Source organism: Phoca vitulina, unplaced genomic scaffold (assembly GCF_004348235.1).
Source record: "Phoca vitulina isolate PV1807 unplaced genomic scaffold, GSC_HSeal_1.0 scaffold119, whole genome shotgun sequence".
NCBI lineage: Eukaryota > Metazoa > Chordata > Mammalia > Carnivora > Phocidae > Phoca > Phoca vitulina.
The window spans coordinates 935,056-947,882 of record NW_022589822.1 but is presented as its reverse complement, the minus strand read 5'-3'; the positions used below and the strand labels follow the sequence as shown (position 1 = coordinate 947,882).

Genomic DNA, 12,827 nt, shown 5'->3' with positions numbered 1-12,827 from the left:
CCTCTCTGTGCCTCAACGTCTTCATTTTTCAGTCAGGACTGTTCCGATACCAACCTTAAAGGGTCGGCGAGAGGAAGCAGATAGCTGCTGTGAACAGTGCTCGCGGTATAGCCGGGTGCCCAAGCCCGCGTCAAACACAGCAAAGGTCAGTGAACTGTGGCCGGGGCCACGCCCATAGGCTATGGGCCGCGGGGGCGGGCTGCGCATGCGTCTCCAACCCGGGCAGCCTAGGGCCGGGCGAGTGCCAAAGCGCACGCGCGGACGCGCTACCTCGGGAGGGGGGCGGGGGGGCGAGCCAGCCAATGAAGTTGCGCAGGCGGCCCGCGCGCGCCTCGGGCTCACCTCCCCGAGCCTGGCCCCGCCCCTCAGTCCCGCGGCGCAGCACGCACCCGGCGTCGCACAGGTGGGCGGGTTTTAGTGGCGCGGCCTGTGGGCGGCGGGAGTCTGTGCTCGCTCCCTCGGTGGTGGCCCACGCGGCTCGCACGCTGTGCGGGGCAACATGGCGGACGCGGAAGGTAAGGGTCGTTTCCTCGTGGGTGACCGGGCTAAGTACCAGCTCCGCCGCCCCGAAGAGCTGGGGGTGGGAGGGTGACGGCGTCGGGGGCCGCGTTCTCCGCTGGTTTGCCGCCAGGCCGGTCCCGTCGCAGCCGGGCCTCCTGCTGGCCTTGCCTCTTGGCCTTGGGTGTACGGTTGAGGGCAAGGGATGGAGGGGTCTTCTCAGTGACGTGGCTCCGCGAGGCCCGGGCCTCCCGCCGAGGCACAGCCTCTTCAGGGCCCGGGTCCCCGTTGAAAGGCGTCGGCCGTGCGGGCTTCCCCGCCGTGACGGGAGACCTGGCAGTGCCTGTACCGCCGCCAGCCCTGACGCCGCGGTCAGCACCACGCGAAAGGGCGGTGGGAACAGACGGGGAAGAATAAGGGCCGAGGGGCTCCGGCGTGTTCGGAGCTCCAAGTCGCAAGAAAGTTCTGGGGGCCACAGAACCGGGTAGGGGGCAGTTGAGTGGTCACTTACGGAACTTTGTGGCCGTGGGCCGAACACTTGTGCGGCAGGTTTAAGCCCCGCCACGGCCACGTGGTGAACCGGAATGGAAGCCGACATGTGCGACTGCCTGTGGTCGGTTCCCGAGCCGTGCAACCCACGCGTTTGGCCTTACACACTTTGTTTTCCCCAGTAATTCTAGACCAAACGTCCATTTTCTACTTGTTCTGATTTCATTCTCTATTTTAAGTTTTGTTACTCTTATTTTCGGGAAAAACTCCCAAATCTCTTGTCTGTTTTAGTATTTATTTTGCCGAAGAAACATAAGAAGAAAAAGGAGCGGAAGTCTTTACCAGAAGAAGATGTAGCGGTGAGTACGAATGTTTTATACTTTGCTTTAACTAAAGTGAAAGGTTACTTAGGTAACACATTACATAAAGAGACTGTTTTTAAAAGTTTCTGAGGAATGGGTTGGAATTGGGTAGTGGTTGTGTAGTAAACCACACAGCCCCAGCCACCTAAATCTCTCCTGTCAAGTATAGTTTGCTGAATGGTGTTGACCACATCAGCTCCTCTCCCTGAAATTCTTTTTTATCCCACCAACAGACCCACTATCCCTCTTTCTCTTTAAGTACCTTTCCCCATCTTTTTTTTTTGAAGATTTTCTTTCTTTAGAGAGAGAGAGAGTGTGTGTTGTGTGTGTGCATAGCCAGACACGGGTCTCCATCTCAGGACCCTGAGATCATGACCTGAGCTGAAATCAAGAGTCAAATGCTTAACTGAGCGAGCCACCCAGGCGCTCCTAGCTGTCCCCATCTTGGTGGCACTTCACTTACCCTTCTGAGGTCCTGGTTCATTTCTTTTTCACTTGGAAGTCCCAGTGAAGAGGCATAGGGACTACCTTGTTTTCTATTTAAGAGGCTTAGACTTACATGGTAGTAACGGAATTGTACAAAATCAGGTGGGAAGTCTAACAGTGTATTTCTGTCCTGTGTAAGGAGATACAACATGCTGAAGAATTTCTTATCAAACCTGAGTCCAAGGTGGCTCAGTTGGACACATCTCAGTGGCCCCTGTTGCTCAAGGTATGTGGCTAGGATTATGTATCAGATCAATGCCTGGCTTTTACGTAATTTAAGTGTTAAGCGGTTCATTAAGAGTGATTAGCACTAGCATCTTTGACTTAGGAAATGCCAGATGATACTGTTTTAGAGCAGTGTTCTTCAAAGTGTCTGACATGAAGGACCAGATTTTGTTTCATTTTTCATTTCCAGTGCACCCAGTGCTGTAGTAGAATACAGTTAAAATGTCACAACAATGCCATACTGCCATTAAAGTTTATAAATAATTAGTTCTTGGTTTCTGTATTTAACTCCACCGTACAGACTTCTACCTGTTTGTGGGCCACACTTGGAGTAGGACTGCTTTAGTGCTTGAGGATATGTGCTTTGAAGCCAGACCAATTTGAGTCAGACAGTGTATGACTTTGAGCCAGTTATTTAACCTCCAAGGCTGTTTGCTTACGGTATCTTCTCTTAGGAAGGCAGGCTGAGGGCTGTAGGAGGTAATCCGTGAAACGTGTTTAGCCACAGTGCCTAGCATGTAGGTCCTCTAGAAATTGCTGACTGTTGTGTTGGATTTTAAATAGAGTGGCTCAGTAATGAGTTGAATTACAAATTTCACAAGCAACTTAGTAGGCGCCAGGTATGAGATTAGGAGAAAGGGTAGGGTAGAGGAAGTTACTGAGGCACCTCTTGACAAAGTGTTATAGTAAATCAATATGTATGAAGTAAACAAATGAGATTTGCTTATATAATTCAACACAGTTGAGTTTCTGCTTGGTCAGATAGGTCTACCGTTTAATACATCTGCTTTTCTATTGTAGGCTCTGAGGATAGGCTAGTGAACTGGGTAGGCCAAGGTCCCTACTATCTTGGAATTTAAAATCTCGGGGTGGGAGATAGTGAAAATTGCTATTTGTGATAAGTACCATAATGAAACTAAACTGGGCAACATGAAAGATAAGCTTTAATTGAAGGGAGCTTTTTTAGACCTGTGGTCAAGCCTTGGAAAGGAGGAGAATGAAAAGGAGCAGACCTGGGAAAAGCAGAGATGGGAGTATCTGGAGCAGGAACAAGCTGGTTGTGTTTGAGAAACGTTGCCAGTCTTTGTACCCCAAGAAGTCTTTCTAGAGGAGTGATCAAATTTGTCTTAATTCTATTCATATGGGTAATTTTTCCAGTGTGTAAGGAGGCTTAACAGTCTATCACACTAGATAATGAAAATATAGGAGCAGAATCCAAGTTTATAAACTTGCGGGTTAACCATAACATGGTTGATGGTGCTGATTCTTGTTTTACATATGTTAATGGTTTATTAAGTTTATTCTGTGTTGTATCATTGCTTTCCAGAATTTCGATAAGCTAAATGTAAGGACTACACACTATACCCCTCTTCCTTGTGGTTCAAATCCTCTGAAGAGGGAGATTGGGGACTATATCAGGTAAGTGTTGGGAGCATGTGGTGTTCAGACTTCTGTTCTTTTCAAAATGACCTTTTCAGGGGCGCCTGGCTGGCTCAGTCGGTAGAGCATGGGACCCTTGATCTTGGGGTCATGAATTTGAACCCACATTGGTCATAGAGTATACTTAAAAAAGTGACTTTTTCACATCAGTTGTTCAAGAAGGTAGTGGCATTTTAGAAATGCCTAGAATTGCTGTAAATACATAACCTGTACCTGTGGTGAACTTTTTTACTCTTCAGATTTAGTTTTTATTAGAGGGCCAGAGATGACAGCGCAGTGATTTCTTTTCCATTTTAGGACAGGTTTCATTAATCTTGACAAGCCTTCCAACCCCTCTTCCCATGAGGTGGTAGCCTGGATCCGACGAATACTTCGGGTGGAAAAGACAGGACACAGTGGTACTCTGGATCCCAAGGTGACTGGCTGTTTAATCGTGTGCATAGAACGAGCCACTCGCTTGGTGAAATCCCAGCAGAGTGCAGGTATGTGGAAGAGGGAATAAAAAGAGGCAGCTCCTTTGTTATTGGAAGGCTTTCTATGTTTCCCTTCCTTCTACTTTTTGGCCCTTGGAAATGGTGTCTTCATTAGTTAAAAAAAATCCTAAGCAGGGATACTCTGGTTTTGTACCTTCTGTCCCTTGCCAGATCCTAGTGTGTCTGCCTTTCTTGGAGTTCCAGGTACTGGACATGTGCACATCAAGTTGACTAGATCTGTTCCCAGGACTGAGACAGGGCTGTGTCTGGTCCCGCTCTAGGCTTATCACTCCAGGCTTCTTGGAGTCTTCGCTGCTGCTTCTGCCTAAAGTGCCCTTCCCTCATTTTCATCAGGGGAAACTCCTACATGACCTTGCGAGGTTTTGTTCTAAGCAGGCTCTACACTGCGTATTCCAGCTGTTCCTGTCAGCACATTGGAAGTTGAACCCCCAGTGAGAGGAAGCATCTTCACTCCTTTCCCATGTCCAAACCATGAAATCTGTCTTCATGGAAACTTTACAGAAAGAAGTCATCAAACTGCATGCTTTTCTTGCTGCACAAAATGGGAATATGAGCATATAAAAGTACAGAAAACTCAGTGGCCATACCTGACTACTCTTTTGTCATTTTTCAGGCAAAGAGTATGTGGGAATTGTCCGGCTACACAATGCTATTGAAGGGGGGACTCAACTTTCTAGGGTAAGTTTGTGATTACAGGGACGGCACCTTTTGGTGATGTGGGTGTCTAAGTCCGTAGACATCTGGAGACAGGCCGGCTTTCCTGGCTGTCCTGTCTTGTGCCCTTTTCAGTGGGCTGCTCACGCCAGCCTGAACAGGTACTGCGGATTGACAGGGGCACTTCTGGCCATCTCCCTTCTGAGGAAAGGGCTCGCTGATAAGCACTGAATCATTCCTGTGTCACTAATAAAGAAGCAAAAATGGAAAGGACGTTTTAGGTCTTAAATGATTGAAAAAAACTTTTTCATTTGTGTCCTGAAACTGCCACAATAGGCTGTTTGCTCTTATTTGAGAATCTGTACAATGAGAGTCTTCATTTTGGTTTGTGCTTATTCTCAGGCCCTAGAAACTCTGACAGGTGCCTTATTCCAGCGACCCCCACTTATTGCTGCAGTAAAGAGGCAACTCAGAGTGCGGACCATATATGAGAGCAAGATGATCGAGTATGATCCTGAAAGAAGATTAGGTGGGTCATTAGGTCTGTGAGGAACTGAATTGACATTGACCACATGTGGATAGGAATGCGTTCTTGAGAATTACATTTTCTTGTTAAGAGTAGGTGCCCTTAGTATATGGTGTAGTCGGAGCCTGTTTCTATTGTATTTAGTCTTGCTGGTTCAAAGAATAACTCTGGGTTTCTCAGTCAGTGATGTGTTTACTTTGGACAATGTGCTACTTTTGTGTGTGTGTGTGTGTCTTAGGAATCTTTTGGGTGAGTTGTGAGGCCGGCACCTATATTCGGACGCTGTGTGTGCACCTTGGTTTGTTACTGGGAGTTGGCGGTCAGATGCAGGAACTTCGGAGGGTTCGTTCTGGAGTCATGAGTGAAAAGGTACACCGTTACGGGGCTAGAAGTCTTAGAGCTGGTACTTAACACCTTCCCGCCCTTGGTGGAATTCCTCACCTGCTTCACATCCTGGAAAAGGCAATTTCCAAAGTGTTGAGTTCAGTTTCAGGGCAGCTTCCCTGTTCTGTTAATTAAACTTTGGAACATTGAAACCTGGGCTGTGGGAGATGATTGGATAGAAAGCATTACTCTGTTCATTTACTACCTCCCAGCCTACAAAAATGCCTACTTAGATTTCAGTATATCAGTAGTTACAGATGTGTAGAAGAGAGGTGATTCTGAAGAGACTGAAGACTAATGAGTTTGGACTAAATTCATTCAGGTTTTGGAAGTTTGGGGTCTGTTGGACTATTTCAGAGACAGTGACACTGAATAGTTTTCATACATGGCTGCTTTTCAGGACCACATGGTGACAATGCATGACGTGCTTGATGCCCAGTGGCTGTATGACAACCACAAGGATGACAGTTACCTGCGGCGAGTTGTTTACCCTTTGGAAAAGCTGTTGACTTCTCATAAAAGGCTGGTTATGAAAGACAGTGCAGTAAGTTCTGGGTCACAAGTTCACATTTGCACAAAATGTGACTCCACAAGGATGAGATGCAGTCTGTGTTCTGAAATCCTCATTCTGTGTGAAGAGATGAAACATGTGAACTTATTATTTTCCTTTATTATTACCCAACGTGGGTCTCAAACTCAGAACTCTGAAATCAAGAGTTGCACGCTCCACCGACTGAGCCAGCCAGGTGCCCCACAAGTAGTTCTCTTAATGATGTAATTATGTCAGGGACAAAGGATAGCCGAGTTGAGGGTGTTTGATGCATTTTTTTGTACGTTATCCTTCATAATAAGAAAAAGAAAAATTAGGTATCCTAAACTATGCCATTATAATAGTTGAAAAAACATAATTGTGTGAAGCAACAACATAAATGTGATGTAGCCTCCTCATGCTGGGGTCAGACTGGTACCCTCTGGGTGAATTTAAGGGGGAGGTGGAGTGTGGTCAGCAAGAGATATAGGTAAGTGAAGACAAGGTGGCACAAGCCATTGAGCTCAGGGAGAGGTGGCCTTAACTTGCATGTGATTGGTTCAACAGGCCTCAGTAATCTTGCTTGCTGGTCATTTTGAGAGCCTGTTAGAGGCCCGATCTCCCAAAAAAAGCAAAAACGCTCCTGATTCTGTCAGGGTTTCTCTCATCAATGATAAAAAAGAGAGGAGTGATTAAGGAAAAGTAAGGCTGGGTTTTTGTTTAAGATGAAAATACCTTTAAGTCCAGTGGAGGAATGAGGAGTAGGTATTTAAATTCCCCTTTAACATTTCTGAGTCAGTGTGTATAAGGTGCCTAGCCCATGGTGGAATGCCATTAGCTCCATTTCGCAGGCCCCGTTCCCCACCCCCCAGCCCCATTCTCCTTTGTGCTGGTGAGGGGAGGGATGGCGGGCAGGGGCTAGTGCAGCAGCTAGGGCTCTCACGTGTAGTGCTATCTCTGCAGGTGAATGCAATCTGCTATGGGGCAAAAATCATGCTTCCAGGTGTTCTCCGATACGAGGATGGCATCGAAGTCAATCAGGAGATCGTGGTCATCACCACCAAAGGGGAAGCAATCTGCATGGGTAAGAGGGGAAGTTGCCCTAGTTCCTTCTGCACCATCACAGCCAGGCTCACTAAGGGCAGGCCCCCAAGTCCTGGCCCCTCAGGTTCATCTAATCCTTGTGTTGTCTGGGGCCTGTTGGGGACTGTGTTAGATGGGCATAGGTGAGGAGGAGGTAGATGAGGCTTCCCCTTGCCCCAACTGGCTGCTATTAGAGGGCGTGTCTCAGCAGCTCGGCTCCAGTGGGGAGAGGGAAAGTCCTTAACGAAGGGAGTAAATGTCTGTGGTAATCGAGATGAGAAGTTTAGCTCATTCCTTGTTTGCCTGTAGCAGTTAACTTGTGGACCTTTAGCTACTGTTGGATTGTCCTTAAAACTTCAAATGTTCCATTGCCCTGAAGGGGCTATGCAAGCTGTTCCCCGTGTGTGGCCTGAGCCCCAAGCCTGGTGAGTGTATCTTTAGGGTGCCTTACTAGAGGTGTTCCCTTCTGGCTGCTATCCATAGATCGCTGCTTGCACCCGAGAAGGGACTCTCATGACCTTCACGTGACATGCTTTCTTTCTGGTGGTGCAAATTAGGCATGTTAAATGAATAGCTCTGATTTACTTATTAAGAGGCCTCCTGAGGCTCTAGGAAGCGTTGATTTTTATGTGGTTAGTATAAATATTTTTTTAACTGACAATCGTAATATGGTTTCAGAGCTTTTTTCCCATAGCAGTGGATTTTCTCCATATGAACATCCTCAGCAAAGGAAACCTCAAGGCAGTAGAGCTTTGAGTTTTAAATGGTTTTTTTTTCTTTGTAAAGATTTTATTTATTTATTTGAAAGAGAGAGAGCACAAGCGGGGTGAGGGGCAGAGGGAGAAGCAGACTTTCCGCTGAGCAGGGAGCCCGATGCGGGGCTCGATCCCGGGACTCCGGGATCATGACCTGAGCCGAAGGCAGACACTTAACCGACTGAGCCACCCAGGTGCCCCTTAAATGTTTGTTCGTTTTTTTAAGATCTTGAGAGCGTGCGAACACACGCACAAGTGGGGGGAGGGGCAGTGGGGGAGAGAATCTCAAGCAGATGCCACGCTGAACACGGAGCTCGACGCAGGGCTCGATCTCATGACCCTAAGATCATGACTTGAGCCGAAATCAAGAGTTGGATGCTTAACCGACTGAGCCACCCAGGTGCCCCTAAAATGGGGTTTTAAAATTTATATAAAACACTGGAATTAGGGCTCATAATAACGAAGTTTCTCTCTTCCCAGTCATTCTTTAATCTCTTTCTAACACCTGCAGCTATTGCATTAATGACCACAGCAGTGATATCTACCTGTGATCATGGTATTGTAGCCAAGATCAAGAGAGTAATCATGGAGAGAGACACTTACCCTCGGAAGTGGGGTTTAGGCCCAAAGGTAAGTGGGACCAGGTGTGTGCTCTGCTGTGAATTAACTCCTCATTTTTGTGTTGTTGAATACTCATTGGGTGGCTCTCAGCTATGTCCCTACCACCACAACCTTGCCGTGTACCTGGGCTCTGGGGAGTGATGGTGAGTAGAAATGGGACCATCTCAGACCTTAGAGATTTTAGTCTAATGGGGAGAAGCAGATGGGCGTCACTCATACTGCACAACGAAAGCCAAGTTGAAGGGATATCAAAGAGTACAGAGAGGTGCCTGGCATCTCGGGAGTCCAAAATGAGGGGTTTGACTTGGCTGGGGGGGCTGGGTGAGGGATCTTCGCTGGAGCCAGGCTAGCACAAAGGACACAGTGTTATGTATTGATGAAGTGAAGAAAGGAAGGGAGAGTCTGGGGAAGCTGGAATCGCATGTGCTGCAAAGGCCCTGTGGTGGAAGAATGGGGTGGGTGGGGGTGCCACAAAATGACATTTTGGAGGTTCTCACTGATAAAGAAGGCTTGATGACTTTTGACAAGTCCCATGTTTGCTCCTGTTGGAGAGCGTGAGTTCTGAGTGCTTTGCAGAGAAGTGTGAGGCCCAGCTGAGAACACACAAGGGAGGAGCCTTACTTGAGCCACCATAATACCTGCTTCATGTGTCACACTGTTCTAATGCTGAAATCCTGACGATCCACCAGGCAAGTCAGAAGAGGCTGATGATCAAGCAGGGTCTTCTGGATAAGCACGGCAAGCCCACAGACAGCACGCCTGCTACCTGGATGCAGGAGTATGTGGACTACAGGTGAGGGCAGGGGGTTTCAGAGCCCCAGGCGGGCCGCCTGGATGCAGGAGTGCATCCACTACAGGTGAGGACGGGAGGCCGTAGAGCTCAGAGGGGTAGATGCAGCATGGCGGCTGCCTACATGAGCCAAGGCAGGAGGTCATGGAACCTGGGTATGGGGAGCGGGGCAGATTTAATTTCGGGGAGAGCTGCTAACATGTGGGACTCTAGGAACCTGCGTGGTGCTCACGAGACCTTGGGGGCTGTAGGGACTGCCCCTTGACTGCTCAGGCCTGCTCAGCAGACAGTTATCCCTTTCTAGTCTGGCTCGTGGGACTCTAGAGGGAGTCAGTCTGCAACAGTAAGTGGTGAGTTCTTCTGTCTGTCGTCAGTATTTTGATGGTGGCTTTAGACTTGCCAGATATCACTGGTTGAGGATACAGCACTACCTCCCTGGAAAGCCGTTCAGTGCCTCTCACCTATTGCTGTCTGTCTTTCAGTGACTCTGCAAAAAGAGAGGTGGGGGCCAAAGCAGTAAAAGACCCACAGGAAGTTGCCGAAGTCGTAAAAGCCCCAAAAGTAGTTGCCGAAGTGGTAAAAGCCCCAAAGGTGAGTGACATGCTGTGAGCAGTTGGGAGTGTGCTTTGGGAGATGGTTGCGGTCTAGGCACGGGTCGTGGCTCAGTACGGCAAGGCTTCTTGGGGGCGCGATGCAGTGTAGATAATGTGCCATACCTTGGGGTACTCGTTTGGACGGTGTGGGCTCCAATTCACCTTCCCTGTTGTGTCTGCTGGGGGGATTGTGGGCTCCAGTCAGGGGCCTCGGCTTCCACCGCGCTGAGGCGACAGCACTGGGTCACAGTGGGGGTGTGTGTGCTTCTGGCTCCGGGGCAGGTGAGCCGTACGGAACTCAGCGGGGAGCAGAATCACCAGAGGCTGACAGCCTCTAGATCGCCTTAGCTCTGCGTTTGAAAAGTTCCAGGAAAGTATGTGGTAGCACCTCAGCTTGTCAGGGTTGGGGGCACCGCTGGCATTAGAGCACAGAATGGGTGCGCTCAGTGAGCTGGGAAGAGCTTCTGGCACGCATGGGGCCTGTCCCAACTCCTGGGTTGCCCGCCGCCTTTGAAGACCTGCAGTCCGACTTGTCACAGCCCCCGAGCTTTGGTGCTCCTGCTGTGCGCATGGGGATGAGACCGTGTTTGAATTCTCTGTAAATTCAGGTTGTGTTGGGGTTTGTAATTAGAAAACTTACTCTTGGATTTAGTCAGGAACTTCTCTGGTGATTCCCCACCTTCTTACTGAGCGTTTCTCATCCATTTTTGCCCAAGGTCTAACATTTGATCGCTTGTCTCCACCTTAGCGGAAGCGAGAGAGTGAAAGTGACGAGACCTCTCCACAGCTGGTCAAGAAGGAAAAGAAGAAGAAGAAGGATAAAAAGGCCAAAGCTGCGCTAGAGAGCGGGGGCGATCCAGGAGATGGGGTATGTACTTGAAGGGGGAGCAGCAGCGTTTCCAAGTAACTGCTCATAGTTGGAATGCTGCTGATGGTGAGGGGGAATCTGAATGGTCCTGTCCGTAAAAGTAGACCGCTGGGGCATCACTAAAAAGCTCAGGGCTTGTGTTCTGTGCAAAATTTATTTAATCCAGAATATCCTCCCAGATCCTGAAAAGGCTTATTGGGCTCTTGGAACTTCCCTCATTTGGTTGTTAACAGATGCAGTGAGGCTTTCTCTTTCTCTCAGGACAGTGACAGTACCAAAAAGAAGAAGAAGAAGAAGAAAATAAAAGTGGAAGTGGTTTCTGAGTAGTGGACACCACTTTGAGCACTGTGTCCAGGTGGGAGGAGAAATTAAAGCCTTATTGAGAAAACAGAATTCCTTTTGTTCTTGAGGGAATGGAACATAGGTCCCAGAAAGGGTGGAGAGTTCCGGCACATTTTAGCTGCTACGTGAGAACTCAGTGACGTTCCCTGGTGTGGTCATCCCATCCTGTCCTGTTTTAAGGATATGGGTGAAGGAGGCAGGTTTGATGGCACCCACTTCTCTGCTTGGGAGAGTTGGGAATTCTCTCCTTCAGACCCAGCACAGCCCAGGAGCCATCTGCGGCTGGTGCCCGATGGCTGTTTTAACAGCATAGCTCTCTCCTGGTTTGCACCACCCCTCAACCCATTTTAAAAGTTTCTAAACATTGCTCAGTGAAATGGTGTAGATCAAGTAAAAGAAGAGAACTGAACCACATTGTTCACTGGGGGGATAGATCTTTCCTCCCATGTCCTGTGAGGACAGTGGTCTGTTCTGGCCACGTGCAGGCCGTCTCGTCAGCCATGTCCACTCCATCTCTGTCCTCCTTCATAGCCTGTGTGTACAGCCTAATGCACCTGAGTCCATCTGCCTACTTGTGTTTGTGACAAGCTAAAATACTGTTCCGTATTCTCTCTTAATTTTCCTTTACTTTCAAAGGATGCACTCACTCACTGCTGGGAGAAGGTTGTACTTTTTACTTATTAAAGTTTATTTGTTTTTAAGTATTTCTGTTGGGTTTTCTAATTGTTGGGGATGTCAAACTAGTAGAACAAAAGATAGAAACTATTTTAATTAAAAATCTAGGAAACTTTATGTCCTGTTTGGAATTTGATGCTTTTTCCTTTGGTTATTTTCTCTGGTTCTATGTCTTGCAGCATTCATCTTGGGGCCTATTATCTGGTATGGGACCAAATACTCTAGAATCTTCATTCAGGACATTGACTAGATAAAAAGGGGAATCATCACAAATCCAGTGATCTCCCCCAACAGTCGAGGGGAGGAAGGGAGAAGTATTTATGTAGTGGGTCTGGCAGGAGGTACCAGTGTGTATGGGGAGGGATTCTGAGCATAGGCCTGAGGCTGGGTTTCCCTCTACTGGAAAGGAGGTCAGAATGAAAGCCTCTGGCAAGTCAAAGCAGGAAGCTGCATGTGTGCACCTGATGGGTTCTCGTCCAGGATTAGAGCATCCTGTGTGCATGTCTATGTGGGCACCAGCCTCAGAAGACTTGGGGTGGGGGGGTTTTGAGGGCATGGGTGTTTATAATCTCAGCAGCTAGCTGCTGTGTGAGCAACGGAGTGGAGTAATTCCCTTTGGGTACAGATTAATTTGGGCAGCCAGTCGTGGGGTGCTCTGGAAACCAGGTCTTGAGAATGAAGAGAAAGCTGAGAGGAATGGCTGCCAGGAGGAAAATGGGGGAGATGCAAGCGGAAGCAAAGCATTCAGAGCACTCTCCCCATGGAGTAGAAATGGGATGATCACACCTTTGCTCCCAAACTTGTTTTATAGGTTACATGTCTGTGTGTGTTCAGGTCCACCCGTAATGTACCAGATCGTGCCCTGCCCAGCACACACCCCCCTCATGGGAGGGTGGCTTATCTTGACCTGTGTGTGCTGAGGGAGACTTCTGAACCCAGGGGAGGCAACTGGGGTTGACAGGGGCTGCCATTTCCCTCTCCAGAGACTCGTGCAGGTGGAGACCCAGAGACTT

The 12,827-nt window shown here is 48.4% G+C and overlaps 1 protein-coding gene and 2 non-coding genes across 3 annotated transcripts; all 3 read left to right on the top strand.

Moving 5' to 3' along the window:
• The first annotated feature begins 331 nt into the window (after positions 1-331).
• DKC1 (dyskerin pseudouridine synthase 1) lies at positions 332-12,138 on the top strand. Its single transcript, XM_032398758.1, has 15 exons — positions 332-515; positions 1,279-1,346; positions 1,975-2,061; positions 3,388-3,479; positions 3,798-3,982; positions 4,608-4,672; positions 5,051-5,177; positions 5,413-5,543; positions 5,959-6,102; positions 7,051-7,171; positions 8,437-8,555; positions 9,236-9,339; positions 9,819-9,927; positions 10,678-10,797; positions 11,059-12,138. The coding sequence occupies exons 1-15, from the start codon at positions 500-502 to the stop codon at positions 11,122-11,124; spliced, it is 1,554 nt and encodes a 517-aa protein (XP_032254649.1). The 5' UTR covers positions 332-499; the 3' UTR covers positions 11,125-12,138.
• LOC116628437 lies at positions 5,642-5,779 on the top strand. The gene has a single exon (XR_004298623.1). It is a non-coding gene; the product is annotated as a small nucleolar RNA SNORA36 family (small nucleolar RNA).
• Positions 9,617-9,745, top strand: LOC116628438. Its single transcript, XR_004298624.1, has one exon. It is a non-coding gene; the product is annotated as a small nucleolar RNA SNORA56 (small nucleolar RNA).
• Positions 12,139-12,827: the final 689 nt, after the last annotated feature.